The 17499-nt window shown below is 43.8% G+C and overlaps 3 protein-coding genes across 3 annotated transcripts; 1 reads left to right on the plus strand and 2 right to left on the minus strand.

Annotated features, from left to right (window-relative positions):
- Positions 1-642: 642 nt before the first annotated feature.
- trappc6b (trafficking protein particle complex subunit 6B) lies at positions 643-2935 on the minus strand. The gene is made up of 6 exons (XM_079740743.1): positions 2678-2935; positions 2511-2578; positions 2210-2327; positions 1910-1993; positions 1621-1714; positions 643-1242 (listed from the first exon to the last, which is right to left on the minus strand). Exons 1-6 carry the CDS (start codon positions 2756-2758, stop codon positions 1211-1213), a joined length of 477 nt encoding a protein of 158 aa, XP_079596869.1. The 5' UTR covers positions 2759-2935; the 3' UTR covers positions 643-1210.
- An 891-nt stretch (positions 2936-3826) lies between these two features.
- On the minus strand, positions 3827-11825 carry LOC307078765 (solute carrier family 2, facilitated glucose transporter member 1-like). The gene is made up of 11 exons (XM_079740730.1): positions 11627-11825; positions 9326-9418; positions 8505-8665; positions 7539-7779; positions 6876-7038; positions 6289-6476; positions 5650-5754; positions 5291-5392; positions 4742-4945; positions 4191-4381; positions 3827-4045 (listed from the first exon to the last, which is right to left on the minus strand). Exons 1-10 carry the CDS (start codon positions 11642-11644, stop codon positions 4193-4195), a joined length of 1464 nt encoding a protein of 487 aa, XP_079596856.1. The 5' UTR covers positions 11645-11825; the 3' UTR covers positions 3827-4045; positions 4191-4192.
- A 724-nt stretch (positions 11826-12549) lies between these two features.
- On the plus strand, positions 12550-17223 carry phc2a (polyhomeotic homolog 2a). The gene is made up of 7 exons (XM_079742311.1): positions 12550-12657; positions 13261-13464; positions 13674-13779; positions 14458-14572; positions 14749-14869; positions 15736-16033; positions 16625-17223. The coding sequence occupies exons 2-7, from the start codon at positions 13309-13311 to the stop codon at positions 16777-16779; spliced, it is 951 nt and encodes a 316-aa protein (XP_079598437.1). The 5' UTR covers positions 12550-12657; positions 13261-13308; the 3' UTR covers positions 16780-17223.
- Positions 17224-17499: the final 276 nt, after the last annotated feature.

The following is a 17499-nucleotide window of genomic DNA, read 5'->3' on the forward strand; positions in this document are numbered from 1 at the left end:
TTTTTATTTGTAGTTGATCTACATACTATTCTGTGTAATGCTTGATGGGTTGCTGTGCTCGTAGTGGCTTAAGCCATATTGTTCAGAATAAATATCTCTATTACTGCCTTCTATACATAACGTGAGTGGATCAGTATGTTACGATATGGGTCGTACCATTGTTGTTTTAGCTGACTCAAGATATCCAATGTTTTGGTTTTACCTACGTGTGTGTCTCTCTGCACTTGTTCATAACCACTGTCACAAATATACAATTATTGTAGTTTCAATAAACATTGTAATGCTACAAAACTACTCGGCTATATGGAGTTACAATTAACGTTGACGATATGTAACTAATGTTTCAAATCAGAAAATCGTCGGTCGCTGAGATCTGTGCCATGTTTTGACTCGGCGGAACGGTATCCATGGAAACCAGGTTGTGGAAGTTTGGGCGTTTTGGAGAGGCAATGACTTCAGGTATGGCATCAAAGACATAGTTCAACTCTTTACACGATTCACCCAGGCCATGGTGGAAATAACATACATTTTAGTCAGTGTATTTGTATATTAATTTAATTTCTCTGTAACCTTTGTGCAGTGATGCTCAAGAAAGCACAATAAATCATATTCATTCATGAAGATCACATAAAACATTTTCCAATCAATACTCTTAGGTGAAGGAACATAGAGGGGACAGTGGTTGGCGACTTGGCATCCCACTCTCCACTCTTCCACCTGGATAAAATACTTTGGTGGCCCTTTAGAGAATAACGGCAACTTTGAAGCATTAAGTTAATATTGAGTTAATTTATAAAGCATTGTTCCTACATGAACACTTGCATATGTAAGCGGTGTATTTTGTACAATTAACTTGCTTCATTAATTAATTGTGATAACTTACTATTAGTCTAACTCAACATCTTAAAGACAAAATGACACATCTTGAAAAAGAAAAGATTAGGTGCAAATTACTCTGATTTCCGGGTTGGATATTGCAATTACTCTTCGTTAGCATTAAAACAAGCTACAACATGAAACCCCAGTAGGAGGGGGGGGTAGAGTGGGTGTAGCTACAGGCAAGCTAGATGTTGCTGCCTTAGTAATGGCTGTTAGTGCGAGCGGCCCCTGGGGGCCCCATGCATGAGGACCCTGCATGCAGATGGACACAGTGAGGTTATATAGGCAGGGTGAGGCTCTGTTGTGGACTTCGCTGCTTCTTCTGTAGACTCTACGCCTTCTGGATCATAACCTGGAATTTACCTACATAGACACACACGTACAGTAAATATCAATGACAAAATCTGACTGATTAATTTATTCTAAATTAAAAGCACTTGCTAGTTTAGCTAATTCGATGAATACAAAATGAAACAATAAAGACCTAATGATTTTATTATTACAATTAAGAGGGACCACTTTTGTACACGTTGCGTGCCGCTGTACATGTGCATCTGGCACAATCGCTGGCTGCGATTGAAACCAGCATTTGTGTTTCAGATGTTACGAGAGAACTCTATTTTCAAATGATTAAACAAGCCTATCAACTCTGTCCGAGGAATGGTTCTTCCCCATGATAACAGACCAGAGTAGCTTAGAAGGCTGCTGTTCAAGAACTCAAAGGTTGCCATAGTTTCTTACATGCAGGCATGCCAGCCACCTCGGCGGTGACCACACTCTTCAATCCAAGGTCGACCAGCCCCCCCCTCACCAGGCCACAGGTGAACGCCAAATACTGCAACACGCAACACCATGACATTCATATGGTTTTTGAACACGTTTTTTTTGGGTCAGTATATGTTGTATAGTCTTCAACAATATTGTGTGAAAGGCTTTGATTATGACATCAAGACATTTCCATGGCAGTTTCATGGTTTCTCTTTGAATGGCTATAACATGTTGTACTGATATTTGAACTGAATACACTCACCTTGGGGGCATGTTCCAAATACTGCTTCCCAGCCGACAGCTGACTGAGTAATCGGAAGCTATTGTCTTGTAGTACGTAGATTCCCTGGGATGGAGAGGAGTATCATAGCTTTATACAGATCTGTGGCTATTAAGGGAGCTTGTCAATGTCATTCATAATGAAAACGTTTATCTTGATCAGATATACATTTCACAACAAACCTGTGTCCAATGTACGAGTGTTTCTTAGAAAAAAGTCAAATGTTCTAGAATATAATTTCTTGTGGATCACATTTCCCTTGAACAGTAAAGTTGGACTCACTTGGTGGTTGGTTCTGAGGTTATCAATTTGCTTTTTGAATAAACAAGTCCAAAAGTCCTTGCAGATGAATTTCATAACGTCCAGCTCGTCTTTAAAGCGTGGTGTTTCTTTGGTGAACCTATATTACCAGGGAGACATTCAAATACAATGGATGTAGTGATGCATCCAGTACTTCAATTCAAAAGGTACCTCCACGGTGTTGTCCAAACTGGTCTTATAATATACAAGTATTATAGTCTTATAGTATTTGCCGTTGGCATCATAGACCGTATAGAGCTGACTGAACTAGAGAATGATTTACCTCTCTATGAGTCCTTGCCCGACCCTGAATCCCATTGCTTCCAATTTGGTGATGTTTTTACCATTCTCCTGTGGAGACCGTAAACCAACATAGATGTCAGTAGCCGAAATGAAACGCCAATGGCAATGATAAAATGTACTTTATTAATAATACCGAGAGATTCTTACCGTCTCTCCATTTGCACCAGATTTATAAATGTACTGTATTAATTCACTGTGCAGAAACTGGAAAAGTGCTTCGTCTGCCATTTGAGAGGCTGATTTTAACGTTTGATCTAACGTCACAGAAGATGGCAAAGTGTCCCCGTAAAAGTGATCAATGCTGAATGACAGCTATACCGAAGGTTGATATGAACCTTCGGTATGACTACATGTTTTTAAATACAATGTAGGATGTAATAAGAGGTCACGTTTAGCTCTCATAACCGAAACACTTCACTGTAGAAAGCAAAATAAACATCTGACTGGAGGGGTCCTGATTGAAACACCGGAAAGGCCGTATCATTGCCTGTTTGATATAGTTGATGAAAATATATACGCTTTGTGGAATAACACTACTTACATTATTGAAACCGATCAGTTAAACTATATATTTAAGAAAGAACAGTTCAGAAGCCAACGAGTGCTGCATTAATGAATGAGTTTTATAAGGAATAATGTTCAGGCAAGTAGCAGACGACTCTATCGATGGCTGTATTTGTTAGAACTTTATTTATACAAAGCAAAAAGCAACAATTCACAATTTCAACTTTATATATAAAAAATAAGCACAAATCTGCTTATCCGCACCTACTGTTAACATTTTTACAATTTGTTTAGGTAAATCTTGTGATATTGAACGTATTGTGATCATAATTACTATGAGCAAAAACCAATACTATTTAAAGTGCTGATCAAGAGCTTTTACCTAATGATACCAATACATTCCTTACGTTTAATGGACGAAAAATTCCACGATCTGATGATGAAAAAACGAATTACTCTTTTACATTAACAAAATAAATAATACAAATGATGAATAACACATACATAATACAAATGATGTATACATGATCCATTAAATCTAGAGCAAAAGAGACTGCTGAATTGTTCAAAAGTTAAGGAACTAATCTTACAACAGTGTAAATGCAATTTAATTTGGTGATCCTTACAAGAAAGTTGACTTTCCAGTGGAAACACATGAGACAAGTTTTACACTCTTCTCCTGTGCTCCTTACCCGTGTCTTGTCTTCACTCTTAAATCATCCCAAGAGTCCAATAAATAACCATATTATTATACGATGAACGATTCATGTATTAAATTCCCTAGCGTGCTAAGGTGCTCATTCTTATTCAACTTGGCATTCTTACAATGTAGTAGGAAATAATGTAGGCCGAACTGGGCAAAAGGTTGCTTACCTAGTAAACATTGTGATCTATAACGCAAGCTTTTAATACGATCTTGTTTTAACAGTGCATGATGTGTAGAACTGCAATAAAAAAATAAGAATCAAAACATTTCTGTTTAACTGTGTCCAACACGTCCAGACTCCAGACCTAGACAAAATAAATGCATGTTAGAAAAAATAATCAAATTTAATAATTCATATTCGAGGAAAAGGATTCAGATAAACCTTTCAAGTGGTTTATCCATGTTTTTTGTAAGAGGATCAAAGTCTAAACGCCACTTATCATCCGTCACCTCTAGATGTCGCTGTTGAACTCCTCTGTGGTGTACTTCCCAAACGACTCGCCCGACGCGGAGTGACGGAAGCTCGACGCGATCTCGTCGAAGGTGCGGCCCTTGGTCTCCGGCACCTTGAGGTAGGTGAACACGAAGAAGCCCAGCAGCAGCACCGTGAAGATGATGAAGACGTAGGGGCCACACAGTTGCTACGGTAACCAAAATAGACATTGAACACAGAGATGTCAGTTCAAGTTTTGGATCTGTGGTGATTTATGTGGCGGTTCCAAGCAGGGCTGTAAAGACGTTTATTTCAGGTTTCGGAGAGTTATTGGAGAAGAAAGTGGTGCTGGGCAAGTATACAAAAACAGGCGTTAACAACAATTTGTTTTCTCAATTGATTTTGAGTGGACGCTCGAAGGCAAGGTCCTTTATTCGGAGCTGACAGCAATTAAGATTTTTGCTCAGAGCTAAATAATGCCAAACACAAAATAAACCCAAATACCCAATAAACGTCATTCAAACATCCACATATTTTTAATAGGATTTTAAACCTAGTCCCCATGTACCTCCACATACTGGAAGCCCATGCCCACAAGGAAGTTGGCGGACCAGTTGGAGAAGCCGGCCACGGCCATGGCTGCCGGCCGGGGCCCCTGGCTGAAGAGCTCTGCCACGATGAACCAGGGGATGGGCCCGGGGCCGATCTCAAAGAAGGCCACGAAGCAGAAGATGGCCACGATGCTAACGTAGGACATCCACGACAGTTGGTCCTGGAGGGGGAGGTATGGGGGGGGGGGGGTTAGTTGCTAGTTCGATCTCCGGCTCCTCCTAGCGGAGTGTCGAGGTGTCCCTGAGCAAGACGCCTAACTCTACTGGTTCTACTCCGCCGCCACTGGTTAGAAATGTGAGACATAAATGCAGTTTATTTAATAATCTTATACCAAGCATTGCTTTTAGATTTATATTTCAATGAGTGTGAGGCAATTTATGTTGATTTGTTCAAGTTAAAAGCACTTTGCGCTGAAGTTAAAAGGGCAGATTTCAGGGAAACACATTTCAAGTTTAACGGCATCCTACATATGTATACATTAAACTTTCCCAACTTCCTGACTTACCAGTAGTGCCATGGCAATGGTGATGAGCACGGCTGACACAGCCATGCCCATCAGGCCGACCAGGTGTAGAGACCTCCTGCCTACACGCTCCACAATAAACAGCTGAAACACACAGCAGCATGTACAATGTTCAATGTTAAAAGCATTCAAGTGATCCAGGAGCTGTTGTTAATAAATCGTTGAATTAAACCCAAGGTTTAGCAAAGCGCATAGAGTTATGTGGGAAGTGATGCTCCATGGATAGCTTAGACCATTTAAGTGTTAAACAACCTTTTTAAAATAACCCATTTAAGGTCCCAAGGGTAGGAAGTAAAATAACTTCCTACCCTTAACTTCCTAAAAATAACCGTAACACTTACCGAGACGACGGTGAAGGCGGTGTTGACCACGCCCGCCCCGATGGTGGCGTACACGGGATGAGAGACCCCCGCCCGCAGGAAGATCCCCGTGGAGTAGTAGAACACCTGTCGCCATGACAACACACCGCTGAGTTAGGGCTAGGCTGCAAAGCTGCACTTTGGTCCATGCTACCAACTTTAAAGTTATTACCTGAGGAATCAATTGGTATACAAAATAGGATTAATAATGGTCAAAATACCCTTCAGCTCACCGTGTGTGTGTGTGTGTCTGTGTGTGTGTGTCTGTGTTTGCGTTTGCCTCTGTGCGTGCGTCTGTGTGTGTGTGTGTGTGTGTGTGTGTGCGTGTGTGCATGTGTCTCTGCGTCTGTGTGTGTTTGCGTGCGTCTCTCTATGCGTCTGTGTGTGTGCGCCCGTCTCTCTGCGTCTGTGTGTGTGTGTGTGTGTTTGTGTTTGTGTGTGTGTGTGTGTGTGTGTGTGTGTGTGTGTGTGCATGCGTGCGTGCGTGTGCGTGCGTGCATGTGTCTCTCTGCGTCTGTGTGTGTGTGTTTTGGTGCGTCTCTCTGTGCGTCTCTCTGTCTCTCTGCGTCTGTATGTGTGTGTGTGCCTGCGTCTCTCTGTGTCTGTGTGTTCTGGACGTACAGCGTTGATACCGGACAGCTGCTGGGAGAGCTGCAGCATGATGGCGATGAAGATGGGCTGGCGGTAGGCCGGCGTGGTGAACAGCTCCGGGATGGTCACTGCCCGCTCCCTCGTCATCTGCCGGCTCTCCTCCTGCATCTCCTGCATGTCGTCACGCACATCCTCAGTACCACGCAGCTTCTCCAGCACTGGGCGCCCAGAGAGAGAGGAGACACATGTCAACACACCAGTATAGAACCAGAGAGAGGAGACACATGACAACACAACGGTACAGAACCAGAGAGAGGAGACACATGACAACACAACCGTACAGAACCAGAGAGAGGAGACACATGACAACACACCAGTATAGAACCAGAGAGAGGAGACACATGACAACACACCAGTATAGAACCAGAAAGACCCAACGTAAACACACTGGTACGGAGCCAGCCTGCATCTCTCCCTTAACTTCTTGTTACTATGTAGTCATTAGGACTCGCTTTTGTTTTGAATCATTGAATGAACACATCGACTGAATGGAACAACGTAGAGTCCAGGAGTAGTTGGGAGTGTATCGATATGTTCTTACACCCCTAGTGTCTAACCGCTTCGCGCCTTGCTCTCCTGGTTCTTGTTGATGAGGAGGAAGCGGGGACTCTCCGGGCAGAAGGGCAGCAGCACGCACTGCACCAGCGCCGGGACGCAGGTGAAGCCCAGCAGCAAAGGCCACAGGGACGCGTTCCCCAGGAGGCCCTCCAGGCCGAAGATCTGGAGCGGGAGGGACACACACCGCATGCACAGACAGACAGGCAGGCAGCCAGGCAGGCAGGCAGGCGAACAGACACAGCATGCACAGACAGACACCGCATGCACAGACAGCCACCGCACAGACAGGCAGACACCGCACAGACAGGCAGGCAGGCAGGCAGACACAGCACGCACAGACAGACACCGCTCAGACAGACAGGCAGGCAACCAGACAGACCGCATGCACAGACAGACACCGCACAGACAGACAGGCAGGCAGACAGACACCGCACGCACAGACAGACACCGCACAGACACATACGAGTTAGCCACAGTTTTACAGTCATTTACCTGACCATTTTACCTAACATCCAAACCTTTCATACAAAGTGTTTATTTGAGAGAAATGCTGAATATCGCATCATGTTTCTAACTCAAACATAATCGTTTTTATAATCATGATTTCAATGTTGACCAAAATAATCGTGATTATGATTTTTCCCATTATCGCGCAGCCCTACCTGGGCTATGAGGATGCCGAGGACCACCCCCAGCTGGTGAAGCGTGCCCAGGGCCCCCCTCAGCGACGTGGGGGCGATCTCCCCCACGTACATAGGCACGAAGCCCGTTGACAGGCCGGAGTAAAGGCCCACGATGAAGCGGCCCGCGATCAGCATCTCCCAGGACGCCGCCGCCTTGGACAGGCCCATGAAGGCGGCCGCCACGAAGGCTAGCACGTTAGCCATTAGCATGGAGTTACGCCTTGGGTGGGAAGGATGAAGAAGGCAAACGCAGGGCTTAAGACACTAATAAACACGTGTTACACAGATGGTTTGTCGGCGTAAAAATAAAAATGGCTTTAATTGTGTGGAGAAGTTTAAAGATGACATTATACCACCAGGTGTGCGTAGTGTGTGAGGAGTTAGCCGTTTTGAAATCGGCCTCTTCTGACATCACAAGTGGGCGTGTCCGCCTAGATGTATGACAGCTGGATGAGCAACGTTTGCTGCAGTCCACTGGGTAGGCTGGTAGACTGATCTATCCAGCAAACATCTAGGTGGACACGCCCGACTTGTGATGTCAGAAGAGACCGATTTTCCAAAAGGCTTGCAACAGCTAATCACACTCACACCTGGTGGTATAATATGTCACCTTTAATAAACACATGTTCAACAGATGGTTTGTCTTAGTTAAAAATAATAATGACTTTATTTGTGTGGAACCGTTTGGTTAGAAATGCAGGTTACAAAGGGCTTAACGAGACAACAATAAATAAGACAGACCATCTAAATGTAAAAGCTACAAAGAGGCCGGAAAAACTACAAAAAGTAGGATGATTTATCCAACAGCAACTTCCAAATCGTATAAACAGTTTACTTTGTAATAATGAGTCTGAAGAAGCTCTGATCTCATCTGGCAGCCTGTTCCGCAGCCTATGGCCGTGGTAGATTCCCAGTCCTTCTCTGTTTAAGGTCTCGGTCCTATACCTGCCAAAGCGGTTGACGAAGAGGCCCATGGAGAAGGAGCCACAGATGCCGCCCACGGAGAAGATGGCGACGGAGGTGGACCACAGCGTGGTAAGGGTGGTCCGGGAGATGTGCTCCGAGTACCTGCTGGTCCACGTCTCATTGTAGAAGCCCTCGATGATCTAGTGGTGGGAGGTGGGAATGTTGGCGTTGATAAAGGGGAGCATTATTAGATTGTTCATTTTAAGGAGGAGAAGGTCTATATCTAGGTCAGACTCCTGCAAACATGTGAATGACAAGTCGTTCGTCTACATAAATGCTTGTGAATGTAAGCTAAACTGCCATTCTGAGTGAAAGTCCAACAATGCATTATTTTCTGTTATTACATAAAAAAAATAGAGAACAGCACAGCTAAACAACAGCTGTAGGCTAACGACGTGATGGAGGGGCTTATGTAACACATAATCCTATACACTTCACAATGAATCCAAGTTCAATTGGAAAGCCCATTATGCTAGTTGGCCTAAGTGGCTTAACGATAAAGATTTGTCATCCGTTATTGTGTGGTATTTTTGTTGAAGATATATATATATATTTCAAAGGAACAACATGAAGGATTTTTACATGCATTAATTGCTGTCCATTTCTGCCAAGTAATCTAACTTAAAAATGAATCCATCCCTGACTCTCTTTGTTCTATTATATTAGAAAAGAGACTGTTTTGCCAGGATTGGTGGATTATTTAGATAACCTCAGCATTGAAATGAATGCATATGGATAACTGTGATTGATTTGTTTGTGTTCCCAGGGTGATTTCCATTGCCATGGCGATATGTACTTACAATTTGAGGGGCGTTGATGACGCCAGTGTTGTAGCCGAACTGTAACGAGCCAATCACAGCAGTCCCCACGGCAAACAGCAACGGCAGGGTTATCTGGTAGTAAAATAAAAAACACATTGTTGTCAGGTGTCTGTAGTGTACCTAGCTGTACAGGTGTTCTCATCTGGCTGCACAGGTTTTATAATCGCCTCCCTGTATAAGTGATATCATCTGTCTGTACAGGTGTTGTCAACTGTCTGTTTTGTCACCTGTCTGTACAGGTGTTGTCACCCCTCTGTACAGGTGTTGTCAGCTGTCTGTTCAGGTGTTGTTACCTGTCTGTACAGGTGTTGTCATCTGGCTTTACAGACAGCTGACAACACCTGTCTGTACAGGTGTCTTTCTGTACAGGTGTAATCACCTTTCTGTACAGGTGTTGTCACCTGTCTGTACAGGTGTTGTCAGCTGTCTGTACAGGTGTTGTCAGCTGTCTGTTCAGGTGTTGTCACCTGTCTGTACAGGTGTTGTCAGCTGTCTGTTCAAGTGTTGTCAGCTGTCTGTACAGGTGTTGTCAGCTGGCCGTACCGGTGTCCCCATATAGATGCACGAAGCCTTTCACAGATTACATCACCCGGCCGGGAATAGCACTGTAATCCTGCTTGTGTGTTGGAGATGCAAATGGTAAGTGCTAATAGGTATTTCTTAGTGGTAACTATGGAGACGTGTGTGGCTTCAGGAAGGATCAACGGCTACGTCATGTGAGGTGACCGTAGTCGCCTTGCCAAAAAAGTCTAAAGAATGTCCAACACCACCTGTGTTTTCAAACTGTAGTACACGTACCGATACGACTGGTGGGAGTGGGACTTTTCTATCTACTTTCTATAATAAAAATGAAGAGGATAATTAAAAATAAATATATTCTATTTTTTTTTTACCATTACTATTATTACTATACTTAACTGTTATGTTTTGTTATTATTTCACAAATAGTGTCTCTTTGGCTCTACAATCATGTTTTCCATTTGTATGTTTTCAATTTATGTTTTGTGCTAATTTGTGTTTGCTAATTAAACTCAATGGGAGCATGAAAAGCATTGCTGATTTTTTCTTCCCAGTTTCCCGCTGGTCATGGCCTTCTTGCGGTAATAATTTAATATAAAGGGGGATGTGTTTTTATTTATTTTTTACTATTTGAATATGAGGTGGTCCGGAAAGGTCTTGATGACAATTCAGTGGTTCACCTAAAGTCAGAGGCTGGGAACCGCTGGTCCAACAGTCTCTGGACCTTTAACTACTGGAGATACTGGAGTCATTTACTTGACTGGGCTTTTTATGGTTCCACGTTCCCGCAACGCAATGACCACGCAGACGCTTCGAGGCAGTCGTGAACGTTAATTGTTCAGCGTCGGGTTTTAGTAAGCGGACCAATCACAGCCCTTGCTGCTGTGTCGCCTCGACTGAAGGTTACGATTTTTGGGAGGCGCATGTCCGGCCCTCGCGGTGGACGGAAGGAGAGTCCGCAAGGACGTAAGGGGTCTGCAAACCCCCTTGGGTTGCGGGAACGTGGAACCATAAAAAGCCCTTATGCGCATGTGCGTGCAAGAGGTGGGATGGTGCGGTGGAGGATTCCACGTCACATGCTTTCGCGTGGACGTTTTCCTGGTTTTACGCTTTCACTTACGTCACTTAATGTGAAAGTATGGTAATGTATTTTACTGAGCTTGCAAATTGTTTGGTGTTGTTGAAGGCTCAGTTGATGTGATATATATATATATATATGATATGGGATGTATATTTGTATAAAAAAATATTAAGGGTAGGACTGCAGATATCTCCGATAAAAACAGTTGTCAAATATCTGTGCCACGAAGTGTATGCATAAAACTACAACAAAACACACACCGACAACCAACTCTGCAGATCCATCAGAAATAGCTATATATAGAGAGAGATGGACGGTTGTGGATTTCCTTCTAAAATTATAATACGAAACACTTTGCCTAATTCAGTTATCTGTGCACTGGAATCCAGTAAGTTCTTTTAAATAGCATTTTCGAATATTGCATGAGCAGTAGAACAAAACAGACAAGACACAGACACTATATACCACATATACCACATATGTGGTATGTGTAACATTATAAAATGGCAAATCATAATAGATATAATAAAAGGAGTTATCTTTCAGGACAGGACAAGTGATTATTCCCTCGTTTAGACCGACGACGAGCGCGTTTTAACCCACACATCATCAATCATAAAACTGGACCGATATTAACTATGTGCCTATTCAACTATCATGAATCAATTGCGTAAATTTACCTGATCGCTGCACTCCATTGTGGCTGTTTGGAGTAAAACAAAATAGAAGTAGGCCTATATCTCAATAGCAGAGATGGGCTACTTGGCTTTCTTATAGATTCTTATAGGTTCAGAAAGTAGCAAATCCAATGTAGACTCTTTACGCTACTCGTAAAAGTGATCCATGTTCTGAATTGAAGTCAAGATTTGTTTCGATTTAAATTCCATGTATCCTTTTATCCGAGAGAGTATGGGTGTCTTCTATTTGTTTCTCGCGTGTTTATCTCGGCACACAATGGCTCTTCAGCGTTAAGAATAAGCAGGTTAATACCATTAGCGCCATCGGGGGCTTCTGATTGGCTGTGGCCATGGAGCGCATTTACAACTAGACGGTGAATCAGGCTTTAGGGAAGAACTGGGGAGAGATAACTAACGGTAACTCCAACGTACTGCCAACCACTACTGCAGAGTGCAGTTTCATCATTTTGAAGCCTAACATGGGCTCATTTATTTGTCTTTGTAAAGTCAGTTACTTTTCCCATTTGACTTTAGTAGTCTGCTGGGAATGCTTACCATATTTTTCTGATTTATGTATAATACTTTATAACTGATACTTTAAGTTGGGTTCTAACAAACTAAATGAGTGTAAAGAAAAAACACTGCAGTTTTCATTTACTTACTATCAGCCAAATCAATGAATGCTTCATAGAGGAATTCCAACTCAACCGATGCATCTGTAATGTATTTTACAGATTTTATATATTTCTATATATTTTTTTTGGGGGGTAGGGTTCGGGGGGGGGGGGCAAAACACCATCCAATAAAAAGCAGTGTTGTATTGTGAGTCGTGTTGCCATTGGCCCGCTCGTTGGGTTGCACCGACCAATAGGAGTGCGTTATACATCACTCTTCTGTTTTTGACTCGAGCGGACCCGTAGACCTCTACACGCTGTTGCTGCTGGAATAGTCTAATGTTGGATTTAAAGGGGGAAAGCGAGAATTTAACTTTGGGAGTGATCCACTCGCAAACTTTCCGGCTGCGGGTCTAACGGGTGCGTGCTTTTGCTCTGTAATGTAATTTCACGGCGGATAATAAATAAACGTGTTGCATGGACTGCGCTGCCGCCTGGGTCGGTGGCAGAGAAAAGAAAGCGTTGTTTGGAGTTGAACAAAGAGGTGTGCTTGCTTTCCTTCCCTCAGCCATTGTCCCGGCGGATGATATACAAGCGCCACTCTGATGAATGAAACACGTTTGGTTTGCATTGCGTAAGAGAACTCCAACTGTCTTAAATGGTCCATTAATGTTAAACCAGAGTTATGTGTATACATACGTCTTAGTGTTGTTAAATGTGCACATACAAATAAACCAGGCCATTCAGGGAGACTACTGGTTTAAACCCTAGTTTTTTTTTCATACTCATAAATCATGTTCCATTTATATGTTGCACGTGTTTTCATTTACAATCATATCCCTACGATACAATGAAATTAAATCATGTTTGCGACCAGTTTGTTTGTCATTCTGCTATCCTCTACTGTTGCATGGACTTGCCTCGAACTCAGCCGCCCCCTAACATGCAGCTACCATTCTTAGTGCGCAGTTGTGCCGTCTACTGAACCTTTGTTTATGTTTGTATTACTTTTGTCCTCCACAGGTTACGGTGCTTAATGCAACACTACCCGGTGCGGGTTTGGCCCCAGTCATGACCTCCGGGAACGGGAACAACGCACCCTCGGTGATAGGCAGCGTCCCACAAAACGGCAAGAGCATCAGAGTACCCCCGCCTGTCGTGAAACCGCCGGTCCTTACCCATCTGATCGGGGGGTTTGTCATACAAGAGGGTGCCGACCCGTTCCCGGTGAGTAGTATAGCGTGGTAGTACCAACAACAGCAGACAATAAGTCCATTTAAGTCCGTTGTTATTCCGCTTCAGAGACACAGGGGGGCGCACAGCATCAGTTTCACTGATTGATGGGTGAACATGAAAGTAGTTAGTCTCTAAGAATGTATTGATTCATTACCCGACCGTTGGATCCAGAGGGAATATTAACAGAGGTCCGTCTGTAGGTGGAGCACCCCTCGTTCTCCATCGATGCCCTGAGGAGATGCAGGCGTCAGCCGGTAGCCCAGAGCCCCAGGATCTCCACCAAGATGGAGGAGTTCTCCTCCAAGGGTAAGACCCTGCAGCGTTCTTTAGTATAACATGCAACCAGTACTGTAGTGTTCCATTCAACCAGTACTGTAGTGTTCCATTCAACCAGTACTGTAGTGTTCCATTCAACCAGTACTGTAGTGTTCCATTCAACCAGTACTGTAGTATTCCATTCAACCAGTACTGTAGTGTTCCATTCAACCAGTACTTTAGTATACCATGCAACCATAGTTTAGTATACCATGCATGATGCAACAAGTACTGTAGTGCACCATGCAACAAGTACTTTAGTATACCATGCAGCTAGTACTTTAGTATACCATGCAGCTAGTACTTTAGTATACCATGCAGCTAGTACTTTAGTCTATCCCATGCAACAAGTACTTTAGTTTTCTGTTCAACAAGTACTTTAATGTACCACGCAACAAGTACTTATCATGAAAATAGTACTTCAGTGTACCATGCCACTATTTCTTTAGTGAACCATGCAACAAGTACGGCACAGTGTACTGCTTCAAGTGTTACGTACTGGTTCTTACTTACTGTTAGTGTTGCTGCTGTTTACTTACTTACACTTTTGATGTTGTGTTTAGGCCTTGCTAATGTTGTTGTTTACTTTCCTCTGTGTGTGTGTGTGTGTGTGTGTGTGTGTGTGTGTGTGTGTGTGTGTGTGTGTGTGTGTGTGTGTGTGTGTGTCAGAGCTGAGGGGTCTGCAGGGGGGGCCAATGCTCACCTGTGAGCTGTGTGGAAAGGTGGACTCTGCGCACATCTTCAAGGGGTCCAAGAGGTTCTGCTCAGTGCTGTGTGCCAAGCGGTAATTAATTTTATTAAATATATTCATTTTGTTTTTGATATTGTTTTATTTACATTAGGCTACTGTGCCTCATTGGATAGATTACTTTTTTTCCTGATACATTTGTCTTGTACTCTAGGCTTTGTACTGCACACCGGTTTGAGACTATGGTTTTTGTGTCTCTTTTTTTATTCCAGCTACAACATGAGCTGCAACAAGCGAGTGGGCTTCTATCCCCCTGGCAGACGCACCCTGGAGAATCTGAACAAAAGCCAAAGACAGAACGGAGAGCAGAAGAGTTTAGAGTCCAAACACAAAGTGAGTATAGAATGGATGGAGGCGTTGTCTTGTGTCATTCATGTACAATTTCACTTCGTTACTGCTGATTTGGGCTAAATACACAGGCTGTTTGACTTCTGTCCCATTGCTGTTCACAAACAGGACTAAATTCAGATTGTACAGTTTTTGGCTCCGATCCAAACAGTGCCACCAAATCATGTTTCTACACTGGTGGTTCTTAAAGGTGACATATTATACCACCAGGTGTGAGTGTGATCAGCCGTTACAAGCAGTTTTGAAAATCAGCCTCTTCTGACATCACAAGTGGGCGTGTCCACATAGATGTGGGCTGGATATATCAGCCCACCAGCCTACCCAGTGGGCTGTAATCATCTCTCCATCACACATCTAGGTGGACACACCCACTTGTTATGTCAGATGAGGCCGATTTTCAAAACTGCATGTAACGGCTAATCACAGTCACACCTGGTGGTTTAACATGTCACCTTCAACCGAATTCTTAAAGGAGACATATCATACCACCAGGTGTGAGTGTGATTAGCCTTACAAGCTGAAAATCTGCCCCATATGACATCACTAGTGGGTGTGTCCAACTAGATGTGTGCTGGATATATCAGTCTACCAGCCTACCCAGTGGACTGAGGTAAACGTTGCTCTATCCAGCACAGATCTAGGTAGACACACCCACTAGTGATGTCATATTGGGCAGATTTTCGAAACGGCTTGTAAGACGAATCACACTCACACCTGGTGGTATAATATGTCCCCCTTTAACACTAATTTCCGAATGGGGTTGGCAAAATATCCACATTAAATACCGTGCTACAGCCACTAGCTTTCCTGTTCACCTTTAACCTAAACCACCTCCTTCGTGGTGGTCTCAGACGGAGGTCGGCTTCGAGCGGAAACCTCCGCCCAGCGCCTTCTCCTCGCCACGCTTCGTCCGCAGGGCGTCCCAGGGCTCGGTGGCGGAGCGCCGCTCGATCGACCCGTTCGACAGGGGGCCGGCGTTGCCCGAGTCGCCCGCGGCAGCCGGCTCTGTCCCCTCCCCCCCCCAGAAGCTGAAGGAGTGTGGGGGCGGCGACGGCTACGACCTGCCTGCCTTCCCACTGGTCCTCCTGCCACGAGATCCCGGCACATGGGGCGTGGAGAATGTGTACAGGTTCATCAGCTCGCTGCCAGGTGAGGGCTTTGGGGGGATACTCCCTCACTCATTAATTAATTTGTTAATTCATTCATTCAATAAACAGGGACGGGCTAGAGTGGGGCTGCTCAATTATGGGAAAAATCATAGTCATGATTATTTTTGGTCAATATTGAAATCATGATTATTCAAACAATTATTTTTGAGTTTGAAACATGATGTATTTATTCAGCATGTCGCTCCCAAAAAACACTTTGTAACTGAGAACTTTGAAATTTCGCCATTAAAAAATACACAAAATGGTAAAATAGAAAATTGTCAAATCTAAAGTAATGTACAGATATGTATCCAGCTGTCCTCAAAATTCGATTAATCGCCCAGCCCTAGGCTGTGGCTAGGTAAAGGTACTGGGTTCGATCCTCAAGATCCTTTTATTATTGCATGATTTCTACTCGAGGAAATGTCGTTCCTGCACGATCTTGTCTCAGGGAAATGTCATTCCTGCATGATTTATTTTCTCTCGGAATAAACGTAATTTCTGAATGCGGTTGATCTTATTTCCAAGGTGGATGTATTCAGTCCCGAAGGGAGAAACGCTTCATTTTCCCGGCGTGTTTTTTGTGCATCAGGGTGCTTGGAGATCGGTGAAGAGTTCCGTTCGCAGGAGATCGACGGGCAGGCCCTGCTGCTGCTGAAGGAGGACCACCTGATGGGGGCCATGAACATCAAGCTGGGCCCCGCGCTGAAGATCTACGCCCAGATCTGCCTGCTGAAAGACTGCTAGCCCTCCTCACCCTCCCCCCCAGAACCACTGTGCTCTCTGACCTCACTAGAGACGCCGGGCCGGCACTATGGCCCGTGTCCTGATGAGTTCAGACCCTTTTCTTTTCAAATGTTATTTAAATTTTAATGTAATGCCCTCCCTCGCCTTTTTAGCCTTAAAGAGGGACCTGGGCTCCGCGTGGATCGGCCGTTTTATTGACTTGTTACCACTTGTACTGTGACACAATCTTGGGTAAACTTGAGCCTCTTGAAAAGCGTTTACACGTTTTGTTTTTAACCTGGGACAACATTAGCCGGGGTGTTACTCTGGTGATGATGCTGTTGTGATATGTTTTTAAATGTTTGAATTACTGTTGCCTTAAGGGAGGCCATTGGGCCATATTTGACACTGTTTGATAATGAAAGTAAAACCTTAAACAAAAATAGTGCATTTTAAATTTCTCTTTCTTTGGGAGGTCTGTTTAGACCTCATTTAAACTGAATAAAAAGTTGCACTCAAAGAAGCATTTGCAATCAAATGAACCGACAATGTATGTGATGGCTTCAGACAGGAAGAACTGGGGGCCTTCCCATGTGTTCAAAAGAAAACAAGAGCGCTTGGTTCTAGAAGTAGCTGTGTGGGGGAACCAAGATGACCACCCAGTGTATAAGGCCTGTTGAATGATAAAATAGAGTGTATAGGTTAGCATTTTAGTAATCATAATACAATAAACGTGTCACT

This window comes from Pollachius pollachius (assembly GCF_949987615.1).
Source record: "Pollachius pollachius genome assembly, chromosome: 8".
Lineage (NCBI taxonomy): Eukaryota > Metazoa > Chordata > Actinopteri > Gadiformes > Gadidae > Pollachius > Pollachius pollachius.